The sequence below is a fragment of the Eublepharis macularius genome, chromosome 6 (assembly GCF_028583425.1).
Source record: "Eublepharis macularius isolate TG4126 chromosome 6, MPM_Emac_v1.0, whole genome shotgun sequence".
NCBI lineage: Eukaryota > Metazoa > Chordata > Lepidosauria > Squamata > Eublepharidae > Eublepharis > Eublepharis macularius.
The window spans coordinates 134,923,532-134,938,104 of NC_072795.1; the positions used below are offsets into that span (position 1 = coordinate 134,923,532).

At 44.9% G+C, this 14,573-nt stretch overlaps 1 protein-coding gene across 1 annotated transcript in view; it reads right to left on the reverse strand.

Annotated features, from left to right (window-relative positions):
- Window positions 1-14,573, reverse strand: part of RASGEF1A (RasGEF domain family member 1A) — a 65,884-nt gene that overhangs the window by 15,534 nt on the left and 35,777 nt on the right. The window contains exons 4-9 of the mRNA XM_054984166.1: window positions 14,115-14,252; window positions 10,663-10,884; window positions 9,052-9,126; window positions 6,021-6,113; window positions 1,816-1,918; window positions 47-126 (exon numbers count right to left, since the gene is read on the reverse strand). Of these exons, the coding sequence (XP_054840141.1) occupies window positions 47-126; window positions 1,816-1,918; window positions 6,021-6,113; window positions 9,052-9,126; window positions 10,663-10,884; window positions 14,115-14,252 (711 nt within the window). The remainder of the gene's footprint in view (window positions 1-46; window positions 127-1,815; window positions 1,919-6,020; window positions 6,114-9,051; window positions 9,127-10,662; window positions 10,885-14,114; window positions 14,253-14,573) is intronic.

Genomic DNA, 14,573 nt, shown 5'->3' on the forward strand with positions numbered 1-14,573 from the left:
ATACTGCTATATACTCTGCATTGTAGCAGTTCACAAAAATATTTACCTCCAAAACATCAAATTTGGCTGTTTTGACTTTGGACCAGGTTTTCTTTAGCCGTGCCACAGGGCTTAAATTCATACCAGCTGTAAAACAAAGTGAAAACAAATGGAAAAATTTAAGCAAATGATCTAAAATATTCTTGCATGATTTCTTAAGAGGTTTCTAGCAATGTTGGTAGTAAATAAATTCTCATTCCAGACTTCTGCAGAAAATACATTGTTAAAAATGCGGCAATGGTCTTTCCTTTTTCATGTTGTGCAAGATATGCAGTCGCCTGCATTACCATCAACAATGAACCAATTTTATTTGTTTTGTATTACCAAACTACACAGATCTAACATGGGAGGTCCAGGCTGCCGGATCAAGTGTTTCTTCCTACCAGACCAAATTCCTCTTGGACCAACAACTTCACTTAAACATTACATCAGTACTGGCATTAAGCCTACCTTTGATTCCCCGTTTAACCAGAATTCTTAACCAGCTAGAACCCTAGATAACTCTTAGTTTAACAACAGTTACAAGCTTTCCGTACACACAATATATCTGTCTACAAGGCCAACACACAAACAGGGGGAATGAACATACTGCCCCTCCCCATTCACTCTTACATGTGTTTGCCCATGTACAGGCTTGTGTCTGTTGGATCCATCCCATGATCGATACTTATCCATTTATTCCTGACAATAGGGGTAAAGGCAACAGAGGCACACTTGTATGTGCACATAGAGGGAAATGTGGAGGAGGGCTAGCATGCTTGCTGAGTCACAAGCAGGGGCAGATCCAGTATGCTTGTTTCTGTGTCCTCTCTGTTGTGCTAGCCCTGTACACAGGTAAATTGTATGTACTGGACAAATGCTAACATATCCCTTGACCATGGCTGCGTGGGAAGGAGAAAACTACTGTGGGAAATAATCTTGCAATGTGTTTCCACGTAGATTTCTTGGTGTGGCCTGTGCCAGCCTTCATAGTTAGAAAGCCAAGAATGCTTTCATTTTTAAACAGCGTGATGATCCCTCAAAATATCATTACCTAGTCTTTGGGTTTATCCACAAGTGATTTTTTTAAGGTGTACACCTTCACTGTTTTAAATGTATGTTATAAAGTGTAACGTGTAAGCAACAGGAGAGGGCAAACTTGTTTTTGCAGATTTGTCTCTCGTGCACGCATTAGGGAGCTAGGCTTGCCTTTAGCTCACTAATCAATATACTTTAGGTGGCAAACCTGGGTTGCTGCTGCGTAATGTAGGAAACGGTCCCATCCCTATATACAGTTGCAGGCTACATTTTATTTTATTCCCCACCTCTTTATCCCCAGCCCTCTTTGTGTTGATCATTTGAAAGACACTTCCTCTTTTTTTTTGCCTTTTTCCTCAGTGAGAGTTTTCTCCATTCGGGACTAAACTAGGCATTACGGTGGACACAGGTCCAATCAGCCCGTGGTTGCTAATGCCATTTTAGAGAATTTAGCTGTTTAAAAATTGCCACAAGGCACAGTGGCACCATGCGATCTTGTTTCCTTCCCCAGAGCTTTTCAAGTGCCAAAATAACCGCTCCCCCTCCATGACTATTTCAGCACTTGATGCAGGGGAGGAAACAAGATTGCATCGTGTTCCTATGCTACGGGCTCTTGTGGCAATTTTTAAGCATCTGAAATCTCCAAACTGGGGTCGGTGGCCCTGGGTTGCTGTGACATGTCGTTTGGCTCTGATACCCCACTTCGCTGGCGCTCTCACCCTTAGGTGCTGGCTAGCAGCCTTACAGAAGAGTACTCACAGATGATAGCCATCATGGAATTAAAGTTTCCAATGTTGAAGCACTCTCTTGCCACGTCAATAAAAAACTCCACTATTCTCGTTCGCTGCTTTTTCTTCACAACCTGAAATTTGGAAAAGAGACTTTTTCAAAGAGAGGCACTTGCAAAATGAAACACCTTTAATCACTCCAAACTTGGAGCATTCATTTGGAAAGGGTATTTGTGTTTAGAAGCTTAGCAGGGAGAGCCCTAGTTAGTATTTGGAAGGGAGGCTACCAAGCAAGATCAGTGTTGCTATGCAAAGTAAGGCAATGGCAAACCACCTCTGCTCCTTTCTTGCCTTGGAAATAACAATAACAACAACATTCAATTTATATACCACCCTTCAGGATGACTTAACACCCACTCAGAGCGATTTACAAAGTATGCTATTATCTCCAGGGCTCATTTTGAGGGGGAACACGCCGGAACGCAGTTCCGGCAGTTCCCCAAAGAGGTCACATGTCAGGTGGCCCTGCCCACCTGACTCAGCCATTTTGGACCCGTTTCAGCCTACATTGGGGTTGAAACGACCTGGATCGGGCCTCTGATGGGTGGTGGATCAGTCTCCCACTCAGCAGCGGCCCGATCCTGACCATTTTGGGGCCCTTTTCAGCCATTTTCAGCTCCTATTTGCCATTTTGGGCCCAATTTTGGCCCTGAATGGCCAGGATTGGGTCCAAAACAGCCAGGATAGGTGATGTCAGGGGGTGTGGCATACGCAAATCAGTTATGCCAATGACACTTCCGGTGATGTCAAGGGGCATGGCATATGCTAATGAGTTATTCTAATGAGCTATGTTAATGAGTTCCTCCAGCTCTTTTTCTACGAAATGACCCCTGATTATCTCCAAAACAAAACACCCTGTGAGGTGGATGGGGCTGAGACAGCTAGACGCTGTGACTGACTCAAGGTCACCCAGCTGGCTTCAAGTGGAGGAGTGAGGAATCAAACCTGGTCCTCCAGATTAGAGTCCTGCGCTCTTATCCACTACACAAACTGGCTCTCATGAGGGGTTGCCATAAGTCAGCTGTGACATGATGGCACAGTTTAAGGTGTGCTTTCATAGTGCTATGAGCTGGCTGTTTTCAGAAGGAACCATCAGGCAGGGATTGAATGGGGACTGAAAATAGCCCCAGAATACGTCAAGCTGAGTGGCCCGTGTCATGCTGTGAGCCAGTGCTAGGGGCAGCTTGGCTCTAACCTGGCTGGCAATAGGTTGGCCCAGTGCAGCCATTCCCGCCTCCTGCATTGCCACGGATCAACTGAGCCGAGTTGCCCCTGCTGTGCCATCAGAACTCTTGGAGCACGGTTCCGCTTCCTCCTGACGTCCACAGGCCCTCCTGAGCAACTGCCCCGATGAAACGCCCCCTGTAAGTCTGTCCCTCCCTTCAGTTACCTGAGCTTGAGATCCACTTTTTTAAAATTAAAAAGGAGGCCCAAGTATCTTTGGGCAATTATGTCAATGTTTGTCTTTTATGGCATGCTGGAATTCCACAGCCTTATGTAAGATAACAATTGGGATGTTGGGAAGAGCTTGTCAGGAAAAACAGGGTTTGAATTCATTTCCTTGTGAGAGATGAAAAAGAATGCAGGGGGGGCGGCTCTAGCAAGCAGAATATCAAACTGGTTTAAAACATTCTGCCCTCAAAGGTTGCTTCCAGGGGGCAAAAAGTTTCTGTGTAGCTCTCATTGCTGCTGTAACTGCAAGGCATTTGTAGCAGCAGCAGCGAAAAGAGGGTCCGTATAGCAGTTCCCCCCTGCATTTTCCTTGATTCAGCCCCCCACCAGGCTTAAAAAAATGGTAATGGTAATTGCTGTAGCACTATAGCATGATAATACTATAGTAATTACTGATTTTTTTAAGCCCCCAAAAGGCTTCCAGTAGCACCAACATGGGGAGACGGCAACTGCCAAGGGCTGAAACAAGGAAAATAGCATAAATGCCCACCATCTTATTCCACACAACATGCAAAAATGCTTTCCCAAGAGATTGTGTCTAACCAGGCCTGTGAACGATTGGAGCAAAAAAGAGGGAAACCTGACAAGCGACTAATGGAAGCACAACTTTATACAGATGCCCCCCAACTTGCTCCCCTTTGGAAACTAGACTGCAGCAGAAACTCTGCGGGGCATCAGTCCAAGACGGAATGCACCAAATATGTTTTCCAGAGGAGCTCATGAATCAAGCAGACTGCAGAGTGGGGGCAAGGTTTGTCTGGTGAAGGCAATTGAAGAGCTGAGATCCAGCTTTTTAAAAACGGTCAGCCTGGTGTGGGATATTGCTGGCCTCTGCATACAGGATTAAAATCTGCTCCAAATATGCAAAGACACAAGCCCAATCAACTGAAGAGCTGACTTGGTTTCCCTGGTGAATGAAATGATTGCACGTTGTTGGCCTGTACCATGTAATTTGTATCTCCTTATTAAATTTCTCTCTCTCCTTTCCTCCAAGAAGCTTTGGGATGGTTTTAGATCCCCAAGCACCCTGAGAGAGGCAGGAGGCTAACTGCAACCATGAGCTTCAAGGCTGACCGTGGCTGTCCTTGGACAAAGTCCAACCTGCTGTCCGTACGCGAGGTGACCTTGGGCTCCCAGGCTAACCCACCTCACAGGGCTATTGTGAGGCTAAATAGTCAAGTGGGGTGGGCAGGTGGGAAGAACATGTATGCTGCTGTGAGAAGGAAACAATTAAGCAGTGGTTCATGACTATTAGCCACAATGGCTAAAAGGAACCTTTGTGTTCCTACTTCCGACCCTAGGCACACCCACAACCACCCCACACTTTCCCCTTCTTTTTCATTTCTCGGCTTTTGGGAAACAGGTACAAATGAATAATTAAATTAAATTTTGACAGTGCCACCTTTTGGAAGTAGCTTTTGCACAGCCTGCAGTGTGATTGCTATGGAAACCACAGCCACTTCACACCTCCACAGTGTGTGTTCTTGATCAGAGCTGCACTGTTTGTTACCAAGCATGGTGTGTGTTTACATCACTTTCTGTCCCTTATACATCAGCCAGTGTGGAATGGCTGCCACCCCCCCCCCCATGTCTCCTTCCCACACTGCTGGCAACAGATCAGAGAATCACACACCATTGAAACCAAATGCTCGGTTTCTTAGTGCAGACAATCCCAATTAGACCTGTCCAGCCTCAGCTTGAAATCCTGCAGTGATGGAGGCATTCCAGTGTCAGATTGCTCTCTTCATTAATAATTTTCTCCTAACATTCAACCAACATTTACCAAGCACATCAGATCTTGTTGTGTCCTTTGGACCAGCAGAAAACAAGTTTTCACCCTCTTCCATGTGATAACCTTTAAGGTAGCTGCAAAGCATAACCTTGTCTTCCTTTTGCCTTTTCTAAATGTACTCAGTTCCTTCCAAATTTCCTTATATAACTTGTTTCCAAACTCACAAATATCTTGATTGCCTTCCTCCAAGCCTATCTACAAAACTGGACTTAGTATTCCTACCCAAAACTGGACATAGTACACCTGATCAGATCTAACTACTGTGGAGGAGAGAATGAGTACTACCCATGACTGGGGTACTAAATTTCTATTAATGCAGCTAAAAATCGCATTAGATTTTTTTTTTTTGCAGCTGCATCACACTTCTGATAGCTGTTTGGCTTGTGATCGACTGCACCTTTGAGATCCTTTTCTGATGTACTGCTCCTGAGCTGGTGTTCCCTCCTTGTAATCTATGAGTTTTATGTTAATTGTTTCAATGTAGAATGTTGAGTTTATTTTTGTGAGTTTCAGCTCAGATTTCTGGCCTTTTGAAGTCATAGAATGATATCACTTGGGAAAGAGAAAACCACATAGGACTTTGCCATGCCAAGGGCTGTTGCTCCCTAGAGGGCTGCAGTGGTGGTGTAGCATGGAATGGAGCTAAATAGAAGAGGCAATCATGCTGCCAAGACAATGTCCAAATGGAGTGTTGCAGATATCCAAACAGAGGTTGACTTCTAGTGCCTACAGAAAACTCTCTGCACAGACTGTTTTAGGCTGGAGTCATGCATGCTCCTAAGTTAGGCAACAGATCAGAGGAGTTACTTTGCAGGCTGCAGCTTAGCCTTCAGCCAAGTCAACATGGAACTACTTGTTCCAGAATCTGACATGCCACATGTATGGAAGCCAGCTAATTCATGAACCCATTTCACTTGCTTGTCTGTACTTGCCTTACAAATCTCTGTGGCCACCAACATGCTGAGGCAATTAAACCAGTTGTCATAGGCTTCTAGGTTGTAGGTCTTCATAACGTCGCTTCGGCACTGGAAAAGAAAAGGTGCGGCATGAGTACTGTTGAAGCACCAATTAAAACAGGACTGCAAGTCTTTCCTGGAACACAACACACACACGAGGAAGTGATTTGTGTTTTGCAAGCACAAATATGTAATCCTTGAAATAGGTATGTTTGCTCCTGAGAAATATTCCTGGCTGTTTCTGGACATATTCAAGGACTTCAGAATCCGTACAGTCCCAAATTCCACCCCATATGTAGTTTTTCCCATATATGCTTTCTTTTACAGGGTGAATTTCTGTCCTGAGTTTAGAAAATTACATTTTAAAATAGCCCGGTCTTGGATCTTTCTAGTAATCAGAATATTTTTGGCAGTGCATGTAATGATTTTTTAAAAATATATTTTATTTTTTCAAAACAGATAAGGGGGTCCATAAAGGAAAAGGGGAAGGGGAGCAAAAGTTACAATTCAAAGAAATTGAAAGATACACATTACAGGGACTTCCAAAATTCAGTAATCACATAACATTTAAAATACGGTTTTCAGATATACAACACAACCATATTCAACCTCTCTCTATGTGTGCTGATTTTTTGACCTTCTGGGTTGTATGGAAGTACCCTAAGAACTTGGATTCCTGAGGGAGGGAATCTGAGCGACTAAAACAAGAGGAAGAAAGTAACAATATTTCCAATGGTTTTCTTTTCAAGAGGTACTCATGAAGGTGGAAAGGAATTGCATTTTGGGGATGTTAGGGGAAAAAATGTTCATATGGCTTGCTCAGACTGGGTGCAAAAGCCTGAATGCATTTTAAGAGATGGTCTGCATATTTTTTAAAAAATTATTTACTTGATTTATGCTCCACCATTCTGCCCAATGGAGACCCAAGTGGCTTACACCATTCTCCTCTCCTCTGTTTTATTGTCGCAACAACCCTTTGAGGTAGGTCAGACTGGGTGTCTCTCGCCCATGGTCTCACAGTAAGCTTCGATGGTGCAGTCGAGATTTGAACCTGAGTCTCCCAAATCCTGGTCTGACACTCGTAACAACTACACCCCACTGGTTCTTATGTGAGGACTAGAGATGGGCATGAACTGGGAAAATTCTGAACCAGGCAGTTCGTGGTTCATCGCGTTTCACGAACCACGAACTTTCATGAACTTGCCCTGGTTCATGAACCAGCTTGTTCGGTTCGTGAAAACGTAACTGCTGGGTCAGCAGAAGGTCTGCAGAGAGCCCCCCCCCTTGCCTATGAAACTGATTGATTGGCGCCAGGCTGTCTGCAGTGATGAACTGAAATACAAACCAAATGAACCAGGCTAAAATTTGTCACGGTTCATGAGAAACGAGCTCCCATGGGCCACTGGTTTGTGAACCACAAACTGGCCCAGTTTGTGATGAACTTCAGTTTGTATTTTGGTTCATGCCTGCCTGTAGTGAGGACCTTAATTACTGCCGGCGTCACCAGGAACACACAAGTATGTTATATACTCTCTTTCACTTACTTATTGCACTTATCAACTGAAAACCTGTAATTGTCTTTCACCTTGAAGGGAAGCTAAAAACTAATATTGTGTAATATTTATTGCCCAGTTGCTTAAGGATGGCAAGACATAAAGTTCAAAATAATAAGTACTTGTGTGAATTATAGTCTTTAATTTTTTCTAGTTATTATGTCTAGACAGACCAAGTCTTAAAGGAGATTTCCTTGACCATAATTGCTAAGTTGCAGAGAGGAACTGCTACTTAGGGTGCCCTTTAGCTGTTCTTTCAACCTCGAGAGGGTTGCTTGTAGAGCAAGTTGCCCTCCCCCTGCACAGCTGGGAAAACATCTGCTGGTCATGCAAGAGAGAAAGGGGAGCATGTGAGAGGCCATTGCAGGGCCCCCCAAAATAAAAAAAAAATGTGGATCCTGACACTCAAACCTTGTGAAGCATGAAAGTGGGGTTTGGTTTGGCATTCAGTAAGTCTGGGCTGTGAGTAAAAATGTAATACAGCTAGCAAAGAAGATACTGCAGCAGGCCTAGCCAGGGACTGATATGCTGCTCCGCCCCGCCAGCAATCTGCAGTTCTGTTGTTTTCCAGTCCAGAACGCATGGAAAACATTCCTGAATTAAGTGGCTAAAGCCTGTGGGCTATAATACTGCTACTTTTTTGCATTCCATTCTCAGGAGAGTAAATCACTTGACATGCACCATGCAATATTTACTCTTTGCTACTGTTTGGCTTCCTGCTGGCAAGAGCTCGGAAAAGCAAACTAATTGACATGGGAAGCCTGGCAACAAGTTCGAATTTTGAAAAAAAAAAACCACTTTTGAGCTAATGTGCCACAGCGGCTAAGAGATGGAGTTGTGAACTGGTGGACTCCCAGTGCAGACTCGTCCGCAAACTCACACCAGGTCCTGTTGTTCTCCCATCAGGAGGGGGGATTTGGTACTTACTGGGAAGTAAGTGGTTAATAGCCATTGATAAAATCACCAAACTGGCCCACTTTCCAGCCCTTGCCACTCACCCCCCATGCCAATGCAGCCTCTGATTCTCATGGGATGCAAAAGAGGGAACGGTTTTTTAAAAAGGAGTTAAAGCATTAAACTTCTTGAAAGGCTATGGAAATCAGTAACCAGTTGAAAATTGATAAACATACTGCAGCACTATCAAGATAAGCCTTTAGATTCCCTTCTGAACATTTGATCCAAATTTAGGGAGTGTACTTCCCTCTGTGGGAACACCTAAACGATAGACATCAGGGAACTCTAACACAATCCTTAGCACTCTTACAAAACAAGTTCTCAAATTTGCAGGGAGATAGGGGTAGCCACAGCAGCTAATCTCGCACTGTAGCATAGTAAGTTTGTGGTCTAAATATTCCTTGTATTTTGCACACTCTTAGATGTCTTGCACACAGGAGTGTTTTACCTGTGGCCCTGTCTATGCCCTGTTGCCATTCCATTCGCACTTGGGTACACACCTTGTGATTATCCAGAGAGTCGACATGGCTGACAATTTGCATGAGGTCCTCAGGGTAAATGTTGCTCACTCTCTCCTGAACACAGCGAGACAGAAAAGATGATAAAGGTTACAACTTTGAGCCTGTAGAAGAAAAGAGCAGAGCTGTGGATTGGCAATTTTGTGCCTGTAAAAGGCCACCTCTTCATTCAAACTCGTAGAAGAGAGCAGGCCCACGGGCATCTCCAACACTCTGAGCTTCTGAGCACCTTGGAATTCTAACACAGGGGGATGGGCGCTACCATAAAATGGCCATCGCAGGAAGGGAAGCCAACCACAGAGAAAGCCCAAATGCAGAAGAGGGGTAAATTAAAAATAAATTGGGGTGAGAGAGAATAAAACAAATACCATGGTGGCAGCTCCAAATGAAACAAGGCTATTTTAATCTCCACAGCCAGTGACCAATCTGAAGCCCAGCTGGGCAACAACCCTACCTGGCCCCACCCACTTTTCAAAAACACTTGGTGGGCACCAAGAAAGGTGTTGGCGGGCACTGTGGAGCCTGTAGGCACCACACTGGGGGCCCTGGAATGGAAAAGGTTTTGCTTTGTTCTAGAGTTTGGGTCCTTCCTGTGGGCTTGTCAGTTTTTCGTTTCAAAGACCCATACCAAGAAACCATAACCAGCTCTCCTGTGACCTGTTTCCGTAGCCACCTTTGTATCGCCTCCGTTGAATCTTGCAATGTCTCAATCGGTGCTTGTGGAAAGGGCAAGGATGGGCCAAAATGGATCAGGCAGCTGGGCAAAACTTTCCTCGACAAGACTGAAATAGCTGCGTCTTCACTTCTACACACTCCAGATTAGCTTAAGGCTCAGTGCAGGGGGATTTTTGATGTGTGGGAGAAATAGACTCTGGGAAACATTTCCACTTCTATTAGCCTCCTCTAGATGGTTGTCTTTGCCTAGCTCTGAGAGAAAGTGTCATGAAATATGAGGAGGCTGCCCCAAGACCTGTAGTGCAATGGTGGTTATAGGGAATACAAACAGGGGATGAATGAAAGCTTGAAGAGTTAGCAAATTAAAGGTATTCTACTTGAGAGACTCCCCTTTCCCTATTTTAAGGTATTCCAGGTCAGGAGTAAGAGTTCGAAATATACCAGGTGTGAGCTGGAATCTGAACAGTTCTATGTAGTTCTAGCTGAGCTGCCAACACCAGGTTAGGAAATTTCTGGGGATTTGGGGGTGGAGAAGACTGGGGGGGGCAGGGTTTGAAGAAGGGAGGACCTCAGTGGGTGTGACGCCATTGAGTCCACCCAAAGCAGCCATTTCCTCCAAGGAAAAATGATCCCTATAGTCTGAAGATGGGTTGTAATTCTGGGGTATCTCCAGGCCTCCACTGGTCTTCAGAGTGCCCAGCGCTGCGGCTGAGATGCCTTCCTCCTCCAGAGGAGCCATTATCTTTCTAGCTGCAAGTGTCCCTTTCCTCCGTTACCCTCAGAAGTTCTAGAGTTGCTTTCCTCAGACATTGGGTTGCAGTTCAGAGGAGGCCCAGTCAAAACACAGTCCGCCTTGAATCCATCAAGTCTTTGACTGAAACATTATATTTAAAAAAAGGCCATTGAAGACCCACTCACCAGTTCGATATGTGTTAGCTGCTGGGCAAGGACTAACGGATCACAGCAGATGCTCAGAATGTCCTTCTGCGATGACTGAGGCTTCGTTTTAAGGATTGGGCCTTTGTCGGTGACGGGTTGGCGGAACTTCTCTCGGATCTCCTGGTACTGATTCCGTGCAGAAAGGGTCACCAGCAGATTCTGGGTCATCTGACTGATTATTTTCTTGACTGTTCCGTTTTCCTAATCCATAAAACAGTGGGGTGGTGTTTGTTGGTGGGTTTAGTACATTCTAGATTGCCTATCAAATACAAAGAGTTGAGTAGCACCTTTGAGACTAACCAACTTTATTGTTGCATAAGCTTTTGAGAGTCACAGCTCTCTTCGTCAGATGCATCGTCAGCTTTCGAGAACCACAGCTCTCGTCAGATGCATGGTCATGCATCTGATGAAGAGAGCTGTGGTTCTCGAAAGCTGACGATGCATCTGACGAAGAGAGCTGTGGTTATTGAAAGCTGATGATGCATCTGACGAAGAGAGCTGCGGCTCTCGAAAGCTTATGCTACAATAAAGTTGGTTAGTTTTAAAGATGCAACTGGACTCTTTGCTATTTTGCTACTGCAGACTAACACGGCTAACTCCTCTGGATCTATCAAATACAAGCATTTATTTGAGGAATTTCTGACTGGTATTGCACATTCAATGTCAAGGAACTTCATATGCTGAATAATTTGTAATGTTTGTAAGCCTTTTACAGGTACAATCATTAAGCATTCTAGATTGGCCTAAGCATAACAGTTGATTTGAGGCACCCGCCCAAACCAAAACACAATGGGTAACTAGCCCATTGAGGTCTGCGGTTGCTTTCCCTGTGTAGGTCTAACTGAACTCCTCAAATCTTGAAAAGAAGCTCTAGTGTCATGATGGGGCATTAGCAGGCCTGACACCAAAGGGGAGGTGAAACCGACAGAGACTTATGGGAGGCGATATGAAATTAATCAACCTTTTGAGGAGCAATCTCTGCCCGCTGTCTTTTTAAACTACCCTCCTGTAGAGAGGTGAAATTGACAGAACCTTAGGGGAGGCAAAGATGAAATTAACAAACTCTCTGAGAAGCAATCTCCGCCAGCTCTGTCTTTTTAAACTACCCTCCTGTAGAGAGGTGAAATTGACAACGCTTTTGGCTCTGTCATTTAAAACTATGCTTCTCGGCTAATATTGTGTCTCCCTACACTTGCACATCCCCGTGTTAAGTTGTCTCGTGTAGAGAGACTCATGCGCTGGCACCATTTCTACTTGCTGTTACTAGATGTTAATTTGGTTCCTTGCTCAATGTTGACCTCAAATGCCTAGTCATGAATCCTGGCGCAACTAGTCATGCTGCTTGCATAGGCATGCATACTCTTTCATCTTCCTTCAGTCATTCTTACCGGGTTGAGACTGACAAAAACTGCCTAGGCAATATACCTGGGCGCTCCTTCCACCTGGCTCTTTTGAGCTCTGGCATACTTTACACTTTTGCTTACTCAGGCAAAATTCCTAGCCCTCTTATTGTCTCCAGATGGCTAATGCCAGCACGATTACTTCTAGCACGTATCTGCTCACTTTTTTTAAACATCAAGGACAGATTGGGCTGGCAGAAAATCTTTTTAAAAAATCTGTTTGGTATTTTATTAGAACACACAGTCCTCCTGAGCCCAAAAAGGGGACAAGTAGAACAATGCAGTGAACTGCCTTGAATTCCTCTTTAACATGGGCCAAAAGCAATATTTTGACCAGGGCTTTTTTTCAGGGGGAACACGGGGGAAGGGAGTTCCGGAACCTTTTGAAAATGGTCACATGGCTGGTGGCCCCGCCCCCTGATCTCCAGGCAGAGGGGAGTTGAGATTGCCCTCCGCGCCGCTCAGCGGCGCAGAGGGCAATCTCAACTCCCTCTGTCTGGAGATCAGGGGGCGGGGCCACCAGCCATGTGACCATTTTCTCCAAGGGCAACCCATTGAGTTCCACCACCTCTTTCCCCAGAAAAAAAAGCCCTGATTTTGACTATTGTTATGGGTGGCCGTATCTACAAATGCAGCAGAGGCCAGTGATAGACTGCAGTCAGAGGATTGCATTATTCAGTGCTGTCCCACGGGGGGGGGGGAAAGCTAAATTTCCTGCAACTAGAAATGCAGCTCCTGGAGGTGGGAAGTGTGAGCCTGACCCTCTGTCTGCTGGGCTTGCTGGCCAGCTCAAGAGAGCTCTAGGGGATATGCAGAGCTAGGGGGGAACGTTCAAACTGTGATTCCCCCTTCCTGTCACAATAGTTGCATGGCAAGTGATGACTCAGTCTATGTTTCCATGACGCTGCTAGTTAGGGATGTGGGAAGTTTTCTTTATTTCCAAAGATTCTGCCGTCTTCTGGGAAAATACATCTACACAAAAAGCAATTTTTACAAAGATGGGATTTTCCAAACAGTTACCAGTTTGCAGCCTTGTATGACTGCACAATGTTAGCTATTTAAAGGTACAACTTTTCACTCTGGAAATCAGTGGTATTGTTATATTTAATTTTTTTAAACATTTTTTCCTTGTATATAAATTTGCAGGCACATATGCACACATTCTTCCCATAGTTACGTAGTTGTACGGGACTTCAAACTCTCATGCTGGCTGTTTCTAGGCCCATTCCACTGACTGATACACATAGCCCTCCACTGAGAGAACTATTTTTTAATATTATTTTTGTCCAGGAGGTGGGATATTTCCTCTATTTTAGGGAAATCCTAATCTGAATAATTAAAGTTGAACATCAAAGAATACTGAAAAGTTTGTTTTCAATGTTGGACTCGCACATGCACGCACACACACCCCATTTGAAAAGTAACCAAATAATTTTAATCACATCCTCTTGCCCTCAGCAAGGAAGTTGTGGCGTCATAAAATGCCGGTAAACAGCGCTGCTGTCAGACTGGTACTCGGCAGACCTCTCTTGGCAACACCTTTAACATCTAAGCATTCACTGCTGCCACCTGCTACGCTGTCAGGCGTGTTGCTCTCCAGCCTTTGGCCATTATTTCACAAGCACATACCCAGTCACTCTGGAAGTTTTGTGATCAGTCTCTCAAAATATATTCAGAACTTTTGTGTGTGTGTGTGTTTTTTCTCCCCTCCACATTCCTGAGGGACTACTGGACTTAATTTCCCCAGCAGCCAGTGCTTGCCTGAGACAACAAGGTCTCATGAGATTTGTGATAGAGAACACATTTTCTGTGCAGGCATTTCAAGAAAACAGGGGATCCTGAAAAGTTGAGAGGTGACCCCTTTTGCTCCCAAGGCACCTTTTTGAGGACAAGATATGGTGCTCACAGCTTCAGCAACTTGTTGTCTAGGAAACACGTATCCAATAAACACTCGCCACCTGATAAGATACATTCTAGGATGCTCCCAGCAGTGGTGGCTCTTTCAGCTGCATGTGTTTTTTTACTCCCTACCTCATCGCACTGCGTGATCCTGTGAGCAATTTCCTTCAGCTCTTTCATAGATTTCTCATCCTGGAAGTCATAGGGGAATGTTTCAGTCCATTCCTTCAAGAGCTGGATAATCTTGGCAGCAAAGGACTTGAGCTTTGCCTAGGAAAGAACAGAGCGGTTAATCGGTGCCCGGAGACCTTACTTGACTCTGACTTCTCTATGAAACTGGGTGGCACTTTAAGCGCTTCCTGGCAAGCTGTTGCACTGGGCTTTTTTTTCGACAAAAGGTGTTTAAGGTGTTCAGTTCAGCATCAGCAAGGCAATGCAACTTTGCGTCATTGGATCTGTAGGGAAGCAGTTTGGTGTGTTTTCCTGGGAGTATGCCTCGCTGAGTGCGCTCGGAGTAGGATTCTGAGTGGACCAGCTTACGAGGGCACCGCACGTGTCAACTGAGTGCACGAGCACAGCAACAGAACTGGT